This window comes from Pan troglodytes, chromosome 9, assembly GCF_028858775.2.
Source record: "Pan troglodytes isolate AG18354 chromosome 9, NHGRI_mPanTro3-v2.0_pri, whole genome shotgun sequence".
NCBI classification, from domain to species: domain Eukaryota; kingdom Metazoa; phylum Chordata; class Mammalia; order Primates; family Hominidae; genus Pan; species Pan troglodytes.
The window spans coordinates 113,974,678-113,994,589 of NC_072407.2; the positions used below are offsets into that span (position 1 = coordinate 113,974,678).

At 44.9% G+C, this 19,912-nt stretch overlaps 1 protein-coding gene across 7 annotated transcripts in view; it reads left to right on the forward strand.

Annotated features, from left to right (window-relative positions):
- The window catches only part of DIXDC1 (DIX domain containing 1), a 97,527-nt gene that overhangs the window by 62,289 nt on the left and 15,326 nt on the right, over positions 1-19,912 (forward strand). For 5 of the 7 annotated variants that reach the window (XM_009424149.5, XM_024347405.3, XM_001144981.6 and 2 more), the window contains 7 exons: positions 3,118-3,222; positions 3,656-3,709; positions 6,256-6,348; positions 6,429-6,500; positions 7,764-7,853; positions 8,148-8,309; positions 8,825-8,891. In XM_009424149.5, coding sequence (XP_009422424.2) covers positions 3,118-3,222; positions 3,656-3,709; positions 6,256-6,348; positions 6,429-6,500; positions 7,764-7,853; positions 8,148-8,309; positions 8,825-8,891 — 643 coding nt within the window. Of the gene's footprint in view, positions 1-3,117; positions 3,223-3,655; positions 3,710-6,255; positions 6,349-6,428; positions 6,501-7,763; positions 7,854-8,147; positions 8,310-8,824; positions 9,315-11,556; positions 12,304-15,675; positions 15,784-19,912 lie in introns of those variants that run through there. The other 2 variants (XR_010147307.1, XM_054661632.2) reach the window with 2 other exon arrangements.

The following is a 19,912-nucleotide window of genomic DNA, read 5'->3' on the forward strand; positions in this document are numbered from 1 at the left end:
TTGTCTCTATATGTAAAAGAATCCTCTTCAGTGTGAAAGATTGTCCTCTAGGGCCGGGCGCGGTGGCTCACGCCTGTAATCCCAGCACTTTGGGAGGCCGAGGCGGGCGGATCACGAGGTCAGGAGTTCGAGACCAGCCTGGCCAACATGGTGAAACCCCATCTCTACTAAAAATACAAAAAATTAGTCGGGCGTGGTGGCAGGCACCTGTAATTCCAGCTACTTGGGAGGCTGAGGCAGGAGAATCGCTTGAACCCAGGAGGCAGAGATTGCAGTGAGCTGAGATCATGCCATTGCACTCCAGCCTAGGTGACAGGGTGAGACTCCGTCTCAAAAAAAAAAAAAAAAAAAAAGGAATGTCCTTTAAAGAAATTGTTATTTACTTTGTTTTTGAATAGTTAACTAACATTCAAATCATTTTAAAGGTATAAAAAGATAAACCATGAAGAGTCTGCCTGCCAGCCCTGTCCCATCAGTCATCTAGTTCTCTTTCCTAGAGGCATCTTTTTTTTTTTTTTTGAAACGGAGTCTCGCTCTGTTGCCCAGGCTGGAGTGCAGTGGCGCAATCTTGGCTCACTGCAAGCTCTGCCTCCTGGGTTCACGCCATTCTCCTGCCTCAGCCTCCCAAGTAGCTGGGTCTACAGGCGCCCGCCACCACGCCCGGCTAATTTTTTGTATTTTTTTAGTAGAGACGGGGTTTCACCATGTTAGCCAGGATGGTCTCCATCTCCTGACCTTGTGATCTGCCCGCCTTGGCCTCCCAAAGTGCTGGGATTACAGGCGTGAGCCACCGTGCCCGGCCTTTTTTTTTTTTAATCTTGACACGGAGTCTCACTCTGTCGCCCAAGCTGGAGTGCAGTGGCGCGATCTTGGCTTACTGCAATCTCCGCCTCCTGGGTTCAAGCAATTCTCCTGCCTCAGCCTCCCGAGTAGCTGGGATTACAGGTGCGCACCATCACACCCAGCTAATTTTTGTATTTTGAGTAGAGACTGGGTTTTAGCATGTTGGCCAGGCTGGTCTTGAACTCCTGACCTCAGGTGATCCACCCGCCTCGGCCTCTCTAAGTGCTGGGATTACAGGTGTGAGCCACCATGCCCGACCTCCTAGAGGCATCTTAACAGTTATCAGCACATTTGTGTCTATATCGCTTTCCCCCACAGTTTTACCCAAATGGTAGTATACTAGAAATAAAACTTGACACCTTGCTTTTTTTCACTTAGTAGTATATCTTCGAGCTCATTCTATGTCAGTAGTACATAAAGACTTTCCTAGGTCTTTTTTATGGCTGCATAGTATTCCATTGTATTCCACTGTATACATACATATATATATGCTAAATAATTTATTATACATGATAATTTCTAGTCTTTTGCTAATATAAACAATGATCTAACAGCCTTGAATATATGGTTTTTTTGTGTTGTTTTGTTTTTTCTGATATGGAGTCTTGCTCTGTCGCCCAGAGCTGGAGTGCAATGGTATGATCTCAGCTCACTGCAACCTCCACCTCCCGAGTTCAAGCAATTCTCCTGACTCAGCCTCCCGAGTAGCTAGGATTACAGGCGTGTGCCACCACGCCCAGCTAATTTTTGTGTTTTTGGTAGAGACGGGGTTTCACCATGTTGGCCAGGCTGGTCTCGAACTCCTGACCTCGTGATCCGCCTGCCTTGGCCTCCAAAAGTGCTGGGATTACAGGTGTGAGCCACCATGCCCAGCCTGAATATATGTTATTTCACCCAAATGGGAGTATAATACCTAGAAGTAGAAGAGGATGCTTTTAAGTGGCTGCTTTTCCCCTCTTCCTTGCACATCCGTTCATGGGCTAGACTATTCACTCAGCAACATTTTCCAAAGTATATTCCGTAGGCTTAGTACTTTTGAAACACTTTAAAAAACAAATGTGTTCCATGGTCAGATAAGTTTGAGAAATGCTCTGCAGTCTTGAAGACTCACTGTGAATAATAACATGTAAAGGATCTGAAAAGGTCTGTCATAAAGAGGTTGGCCTAAAAATGATTTAGAATTAATAACCACAGAAGTGTCTTTTCTCCCATGTAACATCATGTGGCACATTAATGTCCCATGGAGCACATTTTGGGAAATAGTCCTTTGAACTACTGATGCCAAGGGCATCTTAGACTTCCTTTACCATGTACTGTCATGGCAGAGTGTATAATTAAGAATGGGCTCCCACATTCTTCAGAGTCTGTACCCTTTCTTTGCAGTCTGTAAAGAGAGAAAAGTCAGGACAAATATATTAGAATGCAGCCCTAGTCCATTAGTTCCATTTGAAGTCACCATGGTTGATGGAATATGTCATAACTGTCCTTATAAGCAAGGATATCCAGCTCACCTTTTGTTAGGCTTGATAGGAACCAAGAGGGTTCAAGCTGAGACAAAGAAAGCCTAATGCTATTAAGATCCTAGGAAATTGGGAAGAGGGATCATGAATCAAAGAACAGTTATGCTCAGTGGAAATATAATTCTAATCCTGGTCCAGACTAGGCATTGGAAGCCATTGGAAGCAGGATAGCAGCAAGGCTCTGGAAGCCACCAAGGGAGTGATTTCAGGGATTCTTTAACAACAGAGTGGCGGGCATGAATAGGGCCCATCTCTCCAGGAAATGGGGACTGGGCAGAGAGGTAGAAGGAAAAACAGCTAATCTAGATTGAGTATTTATATGCCCAAGATATAGATGAGAAAGCCCAGGTGGGAGAAAGTAGAGTGCATTGTCCAAGGCTAACATCACAAAAGTAGTAAGTGGTAGGTTTATAATTTGAATCTATGTCTATCTGATCCCAAAGTCCAGTCATTCTCTCTCGAATACACCATGCTGTCAGGATTGAGGGTGGGGACAAATAGTAAGCAGAGAAAAAAAATCAGGCTTCAGTAAGTTTCATAGAACAGTGGATAGGATTTTGCTCTGGATGCTAGTTTCCTAGAGGGGGACAGAAAAACCCCTCCTCAGCAACTCGTGGCAAGACCCTTTACCCCATTTGTCTTCCAGTCTGCCATAACGAATGCTGGAAACACATTAAAGGCTTTAGTAATTTGTAATAATAACTGGCTGATTGATGAACTGAGACAACAATAATTAGTATGCTTTTTCCCCTAGGATGCCTTGCAGCAGAGATTGACTCAGCAGGACACATCTGTTCTTCAGCTCAAACAAGAGCTACTGAGGGCAAATATGGACAAAGATGAGCTGCACAACCAGAATGTGAGTTAAATCAATGAGCCTTGACCTCAGTGAGCCCCATTAGCAGAACAGGCTACTGCACGAAGAACTATTAGATTGGCCATCCTAATCTCTTATCTTGCTTCTGGGATGCCTGCCTTAAGTGTCTGCAGTTATTTTTATTCCCCATTAGACTCATCTCTGTTCCTAGGTGAAAGCCCACATCATACTGGGCAGGAAGGTCCTTGATCTCCTCTTCAACTTTGAGGACACTGAGATACAGAGGCAAAATTGTGGTTCTACAGTCTAATTACTTCACTAAAAATGTGGAGAGCAGCTGTGTATTTTTACCATCATATCCCCTCTGTGCTGCATACTGTAACTGCCAACATTAACTATGGTTACTAAGTAGCTGGTTTCCTTGAGGGTTAGCAGGCAGTACCTGCGTGCCATGAATTCTTTCTTATTCTTGCAGGTGGATCTGCAGAGGAAGCTAGATGAGAGGAACCGGCTCTTGGGAGAATATAAAGTAAGAATGAATATCAGTTTGGAAATAACTTCCACTGACCTTTCATGAACAGCCCGTTATTGTTGCTCAAAAAGCACTTAAGTATTCTATTTTCATCCTTTTTGATTTTTTTTTTATCCTTACTTTTTAGAAGGAAGCATTTTTCTGTGTCCCCTGATGCACTAGCTCTGAAGAATAGATGGCACAGCTAGGAGAGGGAGTACAGGACTAGGGGTCTAGAAACTTCAGTTCTAGTCTTAACCTTTATCTCTGACTAGTATGAATGGCTCATGGTGGTCCTCCTACAAATGCCAGTTCCCTTCTTCATTACTCTTGAAGAATCCTTTGCACTATGGAAGATTATTTTTTTTTGTTTTTGTTTTTTTTTTGTTTTTTTTTTTTCTTTTTTATTGATCATTCTTGGGTGTTTCTCGCAGAGGGGGATTTGGCAGGGTCACAGGACAATAGTGGAGGGAAGGTCAGCAGATAAACAAGTGAACAAAGTTCTCTGGTTTTCCTAGGCAGAGGACCCTGCGGCCTTCCGCAGTGTTTGTGTCCCTGGGTACTTGAGATTAAGGAGTGGTGATGACTCTTAACGAACATGCTGCCTTCAAGCATCTGTTTAACAAAGCACATCTTGCACCTCCCTTAATCCATTCAACCCTGAGTGGATACAGCACATGTTTCAGAGAGCACAGGGTTGGGGGTAAGGTCACAGATCAACAGGATCCCAAGGCAGAAGAATTTTTCTTAGTACAGAACAAAATGAAAAGTCTCCCATGTCTACCTCTTTCTACACAGACACAGCAACCATCCGATTTCTCAATCTTTTCCCCACCTTTCCCCCCTTTCTATTCCACAAAACCGCCATTGTCTTCATGGCCCGTTCTCAATGAGCTGTTGAGTACACCTCCCAGATGGGGTGGTGGCCGGGCAGAGGAGCTCCTCACTTCCCAGTAGGGGTGGCCGGGCAGAGGCGCCCCTCACCTCCCGGACGGGGCGGCTGGCCGGGCGGGGGGCTGACCCCCCCCCCACCTCCCTCCCGGACGGGGCGGCTGGCCGGGCGGGGGGCTGACCCCCCACCTCCCTCCCGGACAGGGCGGCTGGCCGGGCAGAGGGGCTCCTCACTTCCCAGTAGGGGCGGCCGGGCAGAGGTGCCCCTCACTTCCCCGACGGGGCGGCTGGCCTGGCGGGGGGCTGACCCCCCACCTCCCTCCCGGAGGGGGCGGCTGGCCGGGCAGAGGGGCTCCTCACTTCCCGGTAGGGGCGGCCGGGCAGAGGCGCCCCTCACCTCCCGGACAGGGCGGCTGGCCGGGCGGGGGGCTGATCCCCCCACCTCCCTCCCGGACGGGGCGGCTGGCCGGGCGGGGGGCTGACCCCCCCACCTCCCTCCCGGACGGGGCAGCTGGCCGGGCGGGGGGCTGACCCCCCACCTCCCTCCCGGACGGGGCGGCTGGCCGGGCGGGGGGCTGACCCCCCCACCTCCCTCCCAGACGAGAAGGGAGGACGCTCCTCACTTCTCAGACGGGGTGGCTGCCGGGCGGAGGGGCTCCTCACTTCTCAGACGGGGCGGTTGCCAGGCAGAGGGTCTCCTCACTTCTCAGACAGGGCGGCCGGGCAGAGACACTCCTCACATCCCGGACGGGGCGGCAGGGCAGAGGTGCTCCCCACATCTCAGACGATGGGCGGCCGGGCAGAGACGCTCCTCACTTCCCAGATGTGATGGCGGCCGGGAAGAGGCGCTCCTCACTTCCTAGATGGGATGGCGGCTGGGCAGAGACGCTCCTCACTTTCCAGACTGGGCAGCCAGGCAGAGGGGCTCCTCACATCCCAGACGATGGGCAGTCAGGCGGAGACGCTCCTCACTTCCCAGACGGGGTGGCTGCCAGGCAGAGGCTGCAATCTCGGCACTTAGGGAGGCCAAGGCAGGCGGCTGGGAGGTGGTTGTAGCGAGCCGAGATCACGCCACTGCACTCCAGCCTGGGCGCCATTGAGCACTGAGTTAACGAGACTCCGTCTGCAATCCCGGCACCTCGGGAGGCCGAGGCTGGCGGATCACTCGCGGTTAGGAGCTGGAGACCAGCCCAGCCGACACATCGAAACCCCATCTCCACCAAAAAAATACGAAAACCAGTCAGGCGTGGCGGCGCACGCCTGCAATCGCAGGCACTCGGCAGGCTGAGGCAGGAGAATCGGGCAGGGAGGTTGCAGTGAGCTGAGATGGCAGCAGTACCGTCCAGCTTCGGCTCGGCATCAGAGGGAGACCGTGGAAAGAGGGGAGAGGGGAGAGGGGAGAGGGGGGAGGGGGGAGGGGAGAGGGGAGAGGGGAGGGGGGAGTGGGGAGGGGAGAGGGGAGAGGGGAGAGGGAGCTCTATCTACCACACAGTCCTTCTCTGAATGCACTATGTAAGATTATTATGGTGTGTAAAGTCTTCCTGGTATATTTTGAGGAAAGGACTTTTTTTCCTGAGGCTCTACTTTACTTGAGTGGAAGTTACACTGCAGAGGGTGAACTTTTCAGTGTCCCTGGTTTTGCCGCTCATCTGAAAGCTCTATCTTTATTGCAGAAAGAGCTGGGGCAGAAGGATCGCCTTCTTCAGCAGCACCAGGCCAAGTTAGAAGAAGCACTCCGGAAACTCTCTGATGTCAGTTACCACCAGGTCAGAACATATTCAGCCACTGACCTTCCTGCCTCTTTGGCCCAAAGAAATCCTTTTCTGATTTAGTGTCTGTTTTGCAGGTGGATCTAGAGCGAGAGCTAGAACACAAAGATGTCCTCTTGGCTCACTGTATGAAAAGAGAGGCAGATGAGGTAACCTAGACCCCGTGTTCTCCCTCCCACATTTATGAAGCAAACAGGGAGATTGTGTTTCTGACTCAGAGCTGAACCAAGGCCACAGGCTTGTTTGTTAGGAGGCTCTATGATGAGCTAGTTAAAAGTGCAGGTTCCAGAATAAGAAAATCTGGTTTCACGTTCCACCTTTATCACTCCTACATTCTGTGGCCTTCAGTTGCTTATCTTCTGAGCCTTAGAAATAGGGCTTATTTGGAAAATGGAAATAATAGTGATTCAGTCTGTCATTATGAAGAATATATGAGATAATCCACATAAATAACTAAACACAGTTCTGTTGGAGCCACTTGGCATAGAGTCAGGCTCAAAAAATATTCACCATGGCCTGGCACAGTGGCTCACATCTGTAATCCTAGCACTTTGGGAGGCCAAGGCAGGTGGCTAACTTGAGGTCAGGAGTTTGAGACCAGCCTGGCCAATGTGGTGAAACCTCGTCTCTACTAAAAATTACAAAAATTAGCCAGGCGTGGTGGTGGATGCCTGTAGTCCCAGCTACTCAGGAGGCTGAGGCAGGAGAATAGCTTGAACCCGGTGGGTAGAGGTTGCCATGAGCTGAGATCATGCCACTGCACTCCAGCCTGGGTGACAGATCAAAAAACAAAACAAAACAAAACAAAACATACATATATATATATATTCATACATACATATATATACACTCACACATATATATACACACACATATACACATATATATACACACACATACACATATATAAACATACATATATATGTATATGTGTGTATATGTATATGTATGTATATATGTATATGTATGTATGTGTATATTATGTATATGTATGTATGTATGTATATGTATGTGTATATATATGTATGAATATATATATATGTGTGTGTGTATATATATATATTCACCATTATTTTTAAATTACTGAAGCAAAGCCAGGCAGTGCTGGAGCAGCATTCTGAGGCTCTCCAGTGCTGTGGCAGAGGCTAGGTTGGGGCCTCCAGGTGGAGGTTAGCATTTCCTTCATTCACATCCAACAATGCGTACTAAGTGTCAAGTGCTGGGCATACAGCAGTGACCAAAAGGGGAAAAAAAATCTATACTTAAGAAAGATACATTTTAATAAAGAGAGCCATTAAACAGACAATTATATACTTCATCAGGAAGTGATAAATGTAAAGAAGAAAAATAAGATAGCACATCTGGTTTACAATTCTCCCTTTAACAAGCAACATTTCTTCATGCTGCTGTAGGCGACCAACTACAACAGTCACAACTCTCAAAGCAATGGTTTTCTCCTTCCAACGGCAGGAAAAGGAGCTGCTTCAATCAGCAACAGAGGGGTAGGTACCTGGAGTTTTGATGGAGTCCTGCCACTTCTCACTGAAACCAGAAGAGTGCCAAAGCCATGGCCAGTGGATGAGGCCTTTGATATTCCAGTTCCCTAATTCCTGGATCTGTGGAGTGTGTAAAGATGTGAGGCACTTGCTATCCAAAATTAAGAATTAGTGGGCAAACCATAGGCCTGCTTCTGTGGGGGAAAAATCTTCTGGAAACTTCTCTCCTATATCCTTTTAAGCCCAGTGGTTGGGAAGTGGCACCATGCCATGCCAGCAACACCTTATTTTTGCCCACAGACCAGCGACCTGCAGCTTGTTCGAGATGCTCTCCGCAGCCTGCGCAACAGCTTCAGTGGCCACGATCCTCAGCACCACACTATTGACAGCTTGGAGCAGGGCATTTCTAGCCTCATGGAGCGCCTGCATGTTATGGAGACGCAGAAGAAACAAGAAAGAAAGGTAACCCTCTTGCTGTGGTATCTCTCTTAGGCAAGCTCCTGAGAAAGCTGGGTTTTAAGAATTTTAATTGAGATGAAGGCAGTGTGAAGAGATACAAGATCCTGTTAAAGGTTAGAGTTGTTTTTCTCTATTGTTTTTTCTCTCAGTGGAACTGACTATTCATCATGGTATGACAATCCAGAGAAGAAGTTCATGGTCATACTTGCTCCCAGCAACTGTAGCTGTGTAAGGATTGTGGCTCTTGACCCCACAGGGTCTCCCTTTACGCTTCTTCCCCTCCCACCTACCCCTGATTGAGCTTGGCCTTGGATGAGAAAATATAGGGAAAATGCATTGGAAACCAGAAAGCCTTTCATATATATTATTATTGTTAGGATAAATATATTAGATTTTATATGTTGTGGAAGAGATGGTAGAAAAGTATGTAGTATTTTAAGCACACTTTTATGATTTAAATTTCTTGGTTAAGGTCTCCCATTGATCATAACTCCTGTGATTTTTGTGTGGCTCCCCAGGTTCGGGTCAAGTCACCCAGAACTCAAGTAGGTAGTGAATACCGGGAGTCCTGGCCCCCTAACTCAAGTAAGTACCCATTTTTGCTCAGTAGGGACTCCTAGCATATTAGACCAGAAATTTAGTATTTTTCACACTACATTTTGGGGATGTAATTTTTCTTGTAGTACTTCACTTTTGTACTATTTTGTTTCTGTAGCAATACTGCAATTGAGTTAGTTCTAAGACTATGAAGACATATGCCATCACCACCCCCAGTGCCATTTAGCCACGTGCAGGCAGGATGCTGTTGACTCAGAGAGGCTAAAATATCTTTGAAGAACACAGAAGCTCAAAAGATTTATGCTGAAAAAGCCAAATATAAAACAACAAAAACACATACATACGTAAATTTTTCTACACTCCCAAACAGCACAAAAAAAAATTCCACTTCTTCCTTGAAGCAAGGCGTTTAATTTCTTTGGAGATATTCTTAAAACTTTGAGTGCTCAGGCGGGGCGCGGTGGCTCACGCCTGTAATCCCAGCACTTTGGGAGGCTGAGGTGGGTGGATCACCTGAGGTCAGGAGTTCAAGACCAGCCTGGCCAACATGGTGAACCCCATCTCTATTAAAAATACAAAAATTAGCCAGGTGTGGTGGCACACGCCTGTAATCCCAGCTACTCATGAGGCTGAGGCAAGAGAATCACTTGAACCCAGGAGGTGGAGGTTGTGGTGAACCCAGATTGCGCCATTGCACTCCAGCGTGGGCGACAGAGTAAGACTCCATCTCAAAATAAAATAAAAACTTTGAGTGCTTAAGGCGTTTAGTTTAAGTCCTGCAAAATGTTTGCACCATCTAATGGCCATGGCTAGGAAGTGTATTTTAACCTGCTCTGTGCCCACTCTATATTTTTTCCCATTTGTTCAAACTTGTTGGAAAGCTACCCTGCCTGGTAATTTCTATTTTAGTTTGTATTTTGCCTTTTGTGGCTTAGTAATGTTCATGTTTTCTTATCTTTTAATCAGGCCTAATCAAAAGGTATCTAATAATTTATAAAAACCAAATAGTAAAAAGCTGACTAGAAACAGTTTTGTATGTTACATATAAATTTTTAAAAGCACATTAAGAAACCTAAAGTAAAAATCTGAAAATACTTGCAAAAATATGAAATGTAAAATTTTTTTGTAGAGTAAATAAAATAGCATTTCAAACCTCTGATCCCAGATATCTTTTCCTCTTGGATGAGGTTATCTATGCTGGGAATGAAACAAATTTTTTTTCTTTAGCGGCGGGGGATGGAGTTTCACTCTTGTTGCCCAGGCTGGAGTGCAGTGGCGCGATCTCTGTTCACTGCAACCTCTGCCTCCCGGGTTCAAGCAATTCTTCTGCCTCAGGCTCCCCAGTAGCTGGGATTACGGATGTGCACTACCACGCCTGGCTAATTTTTGTATTTTTAGTAGAAATGGGGTTTCGCCATGTTGGCAATGAATTATTTTATTACCAGAATTAGTTTCAGTTTCCTTTTCTAGCAGTGTTTCAAAATAGTCATTTCTATTGTTTGTAGAGGATTTTTATTATTATTTTATTCATTGATTTCTTCAGATTAGTGTAAACTGCCAATATAAATAGGTGTAAATACTTAGAAATTTCTTTTTTAAGTATAATAAATTTCCCCCCGAAAAATTACTTTGTGCATATATAGTATTTATTTAAAGTACTACAAATAAATCTATAGCTGCTTGAAAACTAAGATGTTAATCTAATGCTTCCAGTGATAACTGTATTCACAAATAAGCTGAAATATCTCTTATCTGAAAATACAAAAATCTGTGTAACTTCTGCCAGCTCTCTAGCTACTGACTTATTTCTCTTACTCCTCTACATCAGAATTCTTAAAAGAAGAGTCTATATTTGCTCTCTTTTCTTCCTCACTTCCTGTTCACTACTCAGCCCACTACAGTCTTTTATCTGTTACTTTGCTTAGTGTTCTTCTTGTTGGGTCTCTGTTGACTTTCTTGTCGCCTAATCAAGTGGTTACTTTTTAAACCTTATCTTTCATTGTCTTTTCAAAAGCATTTACTATTCTCTAAAAGTCTCCTGGAAACTTTCTTCTTCTTCAGTTTCAGTGTCATTCAGATATTCATTTAACATATTTACTAAGCATCCATTATTCACCATCAATGTTAGATGCTGGAGATATAGAGATGAAGAGGTTAGACTTGGCACTTGCAGGTAGTGAAGTAAATACCTGAGTTTTCCTTCTAGTCCCTCTTGAATCTCCTTTTATTCTGCTCTAATTCTTGAATGTTGATGTGTCCTGGGATTCCATCCAATTGAAGCCTAAACCTAAGCCTTTTCATATTGTCTTCGGCATCAGGTGACCTCTTCCACTCCCCTGGCTTTAACTACACTTGTGTGCCGATAATTTTTATGTTTTATCTCAAATCTCAGTTATTTTCTGAGCTTCAGTACTATTTTTTATTTTTATTTTTATTTATTTTGAGACAGAGTCTCGCTCTGTTGCCCAGGCTGGAGTGCAATGGCGTGATCTCGACTCACTGCAAGCTCTGCCTCCAGGGTTCAAGTGATTCTCCTGCCTCAGCCTCCTGATTACAGGCGCCCGCCACCACGCCCGGCTAATTTTTTGTATTTTAGTAGAGACAGGGTTTCACTGTGTTGCCCAGGCTGGTCTTGAACTCTTGAGCTCAGGCAATCCACCCGCCCCGGCCTCCCAAAGTGCTAGGATTACAGGCGTGAGCCACCACGCCCGGCCTAGTACTATATTTTTAAATGTAAACTAGATATCTCTCTCTGTAGGTCCCAAGGCACTGTAAAGTCATGTCCAAAACTGGACACAAAACAATAGAGAGGGAAAAATACAGAATATACAATCAAACAGATCTAGGGTACAATTTGGGCTGCACCATTCAGCACAGTGTGTGACCATGGGCAAGAATGTTAATGTCACTGAATCTTAGTTTCCTTTTTTATGGAACCAAAGTAATATTGAAGAATTTGAGCATTAAATGAAATATATAGAAATCATCTAGTGTACTGTGGAGCATATGAGAGATGCAAGGCAAATGTTTCTCATTCCCCTCTGGCTGTGCCCTTTCTCTTTCAATATAATTAAATTTCCTGAAAGAGTAATGTACTTTCTGAACCCACTTCCTTTCTTGCCATTTACTCTTAAGGGAAAACAATAATTATTTCAGATTTAAAATAAAACAGTAGATTAGTGAAATCAAATTGAGAGTTCAGATAAAAACCCATATAACCAGAGAATGTTCTTTTCAACCAATGGTGCTTGGGACAACTGGATATTTCCATGAAATGGGACCCCCTACTTCACACCATATACAAAAGTTAACTCAGACTATAGATCAGTGACTTAAATGTAAGAGCTTAAAGCTATAAAGTTCTTAGAAGAAAACATAGAGAAAAATATTCATGACCTTGGATTTGGCAGTGGATTCTTAGGACATCAAAAGCATGAGCAACAAAAGAAAAAAGATAAAATTGGGCTGGGCACAGTGCCTTATGCCTGTAATCCCAGCACTTTGGGAGGCTGATGTGGGTGTATCACCTGAGGTTGGGAGTTTGAGACCAGCCTGGCCAACATGGTGAAACCCTGTCTCTGCTAAAAATACAAAAATTAGGTGGGCGTGATAGTGGGCACCTGTAATCCCAGCTACTCGGGAGGCTGAGGCAGGAGAATCACTTGAAACCGGGAGGCAGAAGTTGCGGTGAGCTGCTCCAGCCTGGGTGATAGAGTGAAACTTCATCTCAAAAAAATAAATAGGCCAGGTTCATGCCTGTAATCCCAGCACTTTGGGAGGCTGAAGCAGGCGGATCACCTGAGGTCAGGAGTTCGAAACAAGCCTGGCCAACATGGCGAAACCCTGTCTCTACTAAAAATACAAAAATTAGCTGGGGGTGGTGGCAGGAGTCTGTAATCCCAGCTACTCGGGGGCTGAGGCACAAGAATCACTTGAACCTGGGAGGTGGAGGTTGCAGCTAGCTGAGATTGCGCCACTGCACTCCAGCCTGGGCTACAGAGGGAGACTTCGTCTCAAAAATAATAATAATAAAATAAAATAAATAAAAGATAAAATTGGACTTCATCAAAATTAAAAACTTTTGTGTATAAAAGAACACTATCGAGAAAGTAAGTAGACAACCTACAGAATAGGAGAAAATATTTGCAAATCATATTGTCTGATAAGGGTCTAGGATCCAGAATATATAAAGAACTCTTACAACTCAACAGCAAAAGGACAAACAACCCAAGAGAAAATAGGCAAAATACTTGAATAGACATTTCTCCAAAGAAGATAAAGAAATGGCCGGCCAGGTGCGGTGGCTCACACTTGTAATCTTAGCACTTTGGGAGGCTGAGGTGGGCAGATCATGAGGTCAGGAGATCGAGACCACCCTGGCCAATGTGGTGAAACCCCGTCTCTACTAAAAATACAAAAATTAGCTGGGCGTGGTGGTACGCACCTGTAGTCCCAGCTACTCGGGGGGCTGAGGCAGAAGAATCACTTGAATCTGGGAGGCGGAGGTTGCAGTGAGCTGAGATTGTGCCATTGCACTGCAGCCTGGCACCAGGGCAAGATTCTGTCTAAAAAAAAAAGGGGGGCCAATAAACCCAAGAAAAGATGCCCAAAATCATTAGTCATTAGGGGAATGCAAATCAAAACCACAGTGAGACACCACTTTACACCTACTAAATGGTGTCAAAAATGGAGAATAATAAGTATTGGTGAGAATGTGGAGAAGTTGGAACTGTCATACATTGCTCTGGGGATGTGAATGGTGCAGCTGCTGTGGAAGACAGTTTGGCACTTCCTCAAAAAGTTAAACATGGAGTTACCATATGACCCAAAAGAATTGAAAACAGGAGTTCAAAAAAACTTGTACGTCTATGTTCCTAGCAGCCATATTCACAATATTCGAAAGGTAGAAACACCCCAGATGTCCATCAACTGATGAATGGATAGACAAATTCTGGTATATGCATACAGTGGAATATTATTCACCTATAAAGAGGAATGAAGCACTGATCCATGCTACAACGTGGATGAACCTGGAAAACATTATGCTAAGTGGAAGATGCCAGACACAAAAGGGCACATATTGTGTAAGTCCATTTATATAAAATGTCCAGAATAGGCAAATCCATAGAGACCAAAAGTAGAGTGGGTTAGCCAGATGCCAGGGTCAGGAGCGAGGGAGGAATAGGGAATAACCACTCAGTGCATACAGGTTTTCTTTTGGGATGATGACAGTGTTCTGGAACTGGATAATGGTGGTTGTTTGCACATCATTTTAAATGTACTAAATGCCATTGAATTGCACACCTTAAAATGGTTAAAATGGTGAATTTTACTACAATTTTTAAAAGTGAGATTTTGTAAAAAATAGCAGTTCTGCCTTCTACCTAGGATGTAGAAAGCCAGAAAGAGCCTTGCTTCTACCCAAAAAAACAAGAAAAAGTTGGATAATCTAAAATATCGTAACTTTCTTGAACCCATCAGAGAGATGAAATCATAGTGCAGTCAACTAGCCTGAAAAAGAAACAGGCACCTACAAGGAGAGATAGGATACAAGTACTGGCTCACTTGTGGTAGACCCTGGGAGGAAGATGGGGCCACTATACAACAGATAAGAATTCAGCTGAGATTTTTTTTTTTTTTTTTTTTTTGAGACGGAGTCTTGGTTTTGTTGCCCAGGCTGGAGTGCAATGACACGATCTCAGCTCACTGCAGCCTCTGCCTCCCAGGTTCAAGCAATTCTCCTGCCTCAGCCTCCTAAGTAGCTGGGATTATACATGCCCACCACCACACCTGGCTAATTTTTGTATTTTTGGTAGAGACGGGTTTTCACCATGTTGGCCAGACTGGTCTCGAACTCCTGACCTTAGGTGATCTGCCCGCCTCGGCCTCCCAAAGTGTTGGGATTACAGGGGTGAGCCACTGCGCCTGGCTTGAGATTTTTAATTATTTGCTAAAGGCTGAGAAGACAGTATAGGAACCTTGGGAGCCACAGACATGAGGAATTTGCACCCACTTGCAGACACTTTTTCATGACTACCAGGTACTTATGAAAATGTTGGTTGTGACAGTGAGATATCATCTTACCCCAGTTAAAATGCCTTTTATCAGAAAGACATTTGACACAGCAGGCAAGTGAAAAAAAAAAAAAGGATGCTAGCAAGGATGCAGAGAAAGGGGAATGCTTATTATACACCATTGGTGGGCATGTAAATGAGTATAGTTAAATAGAAAACAATGTGGACATTCCTCAAAAAAATAGAAACAGAGCTACCATGTGATCCAGCAATTCCACTGCTGGGTATGTATTCAAAAGAAAGGAAATCAGTATATCAAAGAGGTATCTGCATTCTCATGTTTATTGCAGTACTATTTCCAATAGCCAAGGCCGGTCACAGTGGCTCGTGCCTGTAATCCCAGCACTTTGGGAGGCTGAGGCAGGAAAATCGCTTGAGCTCAGGAGTTTGAGATCAGCCTGGGCAACAGAGCAAGACCTTGTCTCTACTAAAAATAAAATTAGGTAGACATGGTGGCACACACTTGTAGTCCCAGCTATTCAGGGGGCTGTGGTGGAAGGACAGCTTTAGCCTGGGAGATAAAGGCTGTGGTGAGCTATGATTGTGCCACTGCATTCCAGAGTGAGATCCTGTCTCAAAAACAAAACAAAACACCAAATAAACAAAAACACAATAGCCAAGATATGGAATTCATCGAAGTGTCCATCAACAGATGAGTGGGTATAGAAAAAAAAATATATATGCAAAGGAATATTATTATTCAGCTATAACGAAGCATAAAATCCTTTCTTTTGCAGCAACATGGATGGAGCTGGATATTATTATGTGAAGTGAAATAAGCCAGGCACAGAAAGACAAATACCACATGTTCTCTACCAGTATGTGGGAGCTAAAAAAAATGTTATCTCATGGAGATAGAGAGTTGATTGGTGGTAACCAGAGGCTGGGAAGGCTTGGGGAGGGTGACAGAGAGGTTGGTTAATGGATACAAAAATACAGTTAGATAGAAGGAGTAAGATCTAGTGTTTGATAAGAAGTAGGGTGACTATAGCTATAATTTATTGTATAGTTTGAAATAGCTAGGCTGGGCGTGGTGGCTCATGCCTGTAATCCCAGCACTTTGGGAGGCTGAGGTGGGCAAAACCTTGTCTCTACTAAAAATACAAAAATTAGTGGGCGTGGTGGCAAGTACCTGTAATCCCAGCCACTTGAGGCACAAGAATAGCTTGAACCCAGGAGGCAGAGGTTGCAGTGAGCTGAGATCGCACCACTGCACTCCAGCCTGGGAGACAGAGTGAGACTGTCTCAAAAAGGAAAAACAAAAAAATAAAATAGCTAGAAGAATTGGGGTGTTTTAACGTAAAGAAAAGATAAATGTAGGACAGGCGCAGTGGCTCACATCTGAAATCCCAGCATGTTGGGAGGCCAAGGCAGGTGGATCACCTGAGGTTAGGGGTTCGAGACCAGCCTGACCAACATGGAGAAACCCTGTCTCTACTAAAAGTACAAAAATTAGCCAGGCGTGGTGGTGCATGCCTGTAATCCAGCTACTCAGGAGGCTGAGGCAGGAGAATTGCTTGAACCCGGGAGGTGGAGGTTGCGGTGAGCCGAGATCATGCCATTGCACTCCAGCCTGGGCAACGAGTGAAGCTCTGTCTCAAAATAAAAGGAGAAAAGATAAATGTTTGAGGTGATGGATATCCCAGTTACTCTGACTTGATCATTACACATTGTATGCACGTATCAAAATAACACGAGCCAGGCATGGTGGGCTTATGCCTGTAATCTCAACTACTTGGGAGGCTGATGTGGGAGTATTACTTGTGTCCAGGGATTTGAGATCAGCCTGGGCAACATAAAAAAACCCTATCTTAAAAAAAAAAATTATATATATATATATATATATATATATATATATATATATATATCACATATAACCTAAAAATACGTAGAACTGATATGTATCAATTTAAAAATTAATAAAATATGCTTTTGGTTAAAAAAAGGTTGGCTGTGGGGATAGAGTCTAAAGAAACCCTCCCTCCCTCCTTCATGGAGCAAGGGAGCAGTTGCCACTGCAGGAAAGGCATGAAGCCACATCCGGACCATTCTCGCTTACGGAGCAAAGCCTTAAGCCACTGTGGAAGGGAAGTAAATCCTGTTGACCCCTCCATCCCTGCTCTAGGCAAAGGTGAAGACCCATTACAGCTAGTGGGGATGGAAAGGAAAAGGAACACTACCTTGGCAGAGGGGCAGGAAACTATCTTGGACTCAGATTGTAAGAGGTCGCCTACCACTGGGGGAGGGACAGGATCACTGAGAAAACCCCACTTAAAAACTGGGGCTGCGTCAGGACAACAGAGAAGCACTGCTCATCCCCCACCACCAGGGGAGCAAGCACTGTTTAATTAGGAGCAGTGGACTGCTTCTGAGGCAGGAAACAGCATACAGAGACTGACTGAGGCACAGGCATATGAGGAAAGCCTACAGCTGAGGGAGGGGAAGGAACATTGAGGAACGACCCTCCAACAAGCAGCTGTCCCTAAACCTAACTCTAGAAGACTTGGAAAATGGTGGTGCACTGAAGGTAACCTTAACAAAAATCTCAATCCCAGCTCAGCTTCTGACCAAATTAACTCAACTGTCCCTACCGATGGCCTGGAAGAACAAACAGTGTGCCCATTTCTAAACAGATACTTTTACCTCTGTCTCTCCTGTCTTAACATATGTCTGGCATTCAATAAGAAATTATGAGGCATCCACAAGAGCAAGAGAAAAACGAAGCCACTGTGAAGAGCGAAAGCAGTCAACAGAATCAAACTCATATATGACAAGGATGTCGAAACCATCAGACAAGGAATTTAAAGTAACTGATTCATATGTTAAAGGCTGTAGTGAAAATGTTGATAACATGCACATACAGGTGAGGAAGACTCAACTACTGTTTATAGGAAACCCACTATAAATATAATGATATAAATGGATTTAAAAGTAAAAAGATGGATAAAGATATACCATGGAAACACTAATCAAAAGGAAGTGTGGTTATATTAGTATCTGATAAAGTATACTTGAGAACAAGCAATCATTCCAGGTATAAAGATGATACATAATAATAAAAAGGTCAATTCACCGAGAAGACATAATAATCCTAAATGTGTGTATACCCAATAACAGCTTTGAAATACCTGAAGCAGCCCAGGCACTGTGGCTCATGCCTGTAATCCCAGCATTTTGGGAGGCTGAGACAGGAGGATCACTTGTGCCCAGAAGTTTGAGACAAGCCTGGGCAACATGGTGAGACCCTGACTCTACAAAAAAATAAAAAAATTTAGCCAGGTGTGGTGGCATATGCCTGAAGTCCTAGCTACTTGGGAGGCTGAGGCAGGAGGATCACTTGAGTCTGGGAGTTGGAGGCTGCAGTGAGCTGTGATCACACCACTGCACTCCAGTCTGGGCAGCTGGGTGACAGACAGAGTGAAACACTGTCCTCTCCCGTCCCCCCCTCAAAAAATAACATGAAACAAAAACTGAAAGGAGAAATAGATAAATCTAGTTACAATTGGAGGCTTTAATATTTCTTCTTTGCAGTAATCAGTAGAAGTAGTGTACAGAACATCAATAAGAATATAGAAAACCTGGGCCGGGTGTGGTGGCTTATGACTATAATCCCAGCACTTTGGGAGGCCAAGGCGGGCAGATTACTTGAGGTCAGGAGGACAGTGGGTGTAGCCCACGGAGGGTGAACCAAAGCAGGGCAGGGCGTCGCCTCACCCAGGAAGCGCAAGGCGTTGGGAGATTTCCCTTTCCTAGCCAAAGGAAGCCCTGACAGACCGTACCTGGAAAAAACGGGACACTCCTCCCCCAAATACTGCGCGTTTTCAACGGTCTTAGCAAATGCAGACCAGGAGCTACTATCCAGTGCCTGGCTCGGTGGTTCCCACACCCACAGAGCCTTGCTCACAGCTAGTGCAGCAGTCTGAGATTGAACTGCGAGGCAACAGCCTGGCAGGGGGAGGGGCACCCGCCATTGCTGAGGCTTGAGTAGGTAAACAAAGCTGCCTGGAAGCTCAAACTGGGCGGAGCCCACCACAGCTCAGCTAGGCCTGCTGATTCTGTAGCCCCCACCTCTGGGAGCAGGGCATAGCTGAACAAAAGGCAGCAGAAACTTCTGCATACTTAAACGTCCCTGTCTGACAGCTCTGAAGAGAGCAGTGGTTCTACCAGCATGGCGTTTGAGCTCTGAGAACGGACAGACTGCCTCCTCAAGTGGGTCCCTGACCCCCGTGTAGCCTAACTGGGAGACACCTCCCAGTAGGGGATGACTTACATCTCATACAGGCAAGTGCCCCTCTGGGACAAAGCTTACAGAGGAAGGATCAGGCAATATTTGCTGTTCTGCAATATTTGCTGTTCTGCAGCCTCCACTGGTGATACCCAGGCAAACAGGGTCTGGAGTGGACCTCCAGCAAACTCCAACAGACCTGCAGCTGAGGGACCTGACTGTTAGAAGGAAAACTAATGAACAGAAAGGAATAGCATCAGCATCCACAAAAAGGACATCCACACCAAAACCTCATCTCTAGGTCAGCAACATCAAAGACCAAAGGTAGATAAAACCACAAAGACGGGGAGAAACCAGAGCAGAAAAGCTGAAGATTCTAAAAACGAGAGTACCTCTTCTCCTCCAAAGGATCGCAGCTCCTCACCAGCAAGGGAACAAAGTTGGACGGAGAATGACTTTGATGAGTTGACAGAAGTCGGCTTCAGAAGGTCGGTAATAAACTTCTCCGAGCTAGAGGAGGATGTTTGAACCCATTGCAAGGAAGCTAGAAACCTTGAAAAAAGATTAGATGAATGGCTAACTAGAATAAACGGTGTAGAGAAGACCTTAAATGACCTGATGGAGCTGAAAACCATGGCATGAGAACTTTGTGATGCACGCACAAGCTTCAATAGCCAATGCGATCAAGTGGAAGAAAGGGTATCAGTGATTGAAGATCAAATTAATGAAATAAAGTGAGAAGAGAAGTT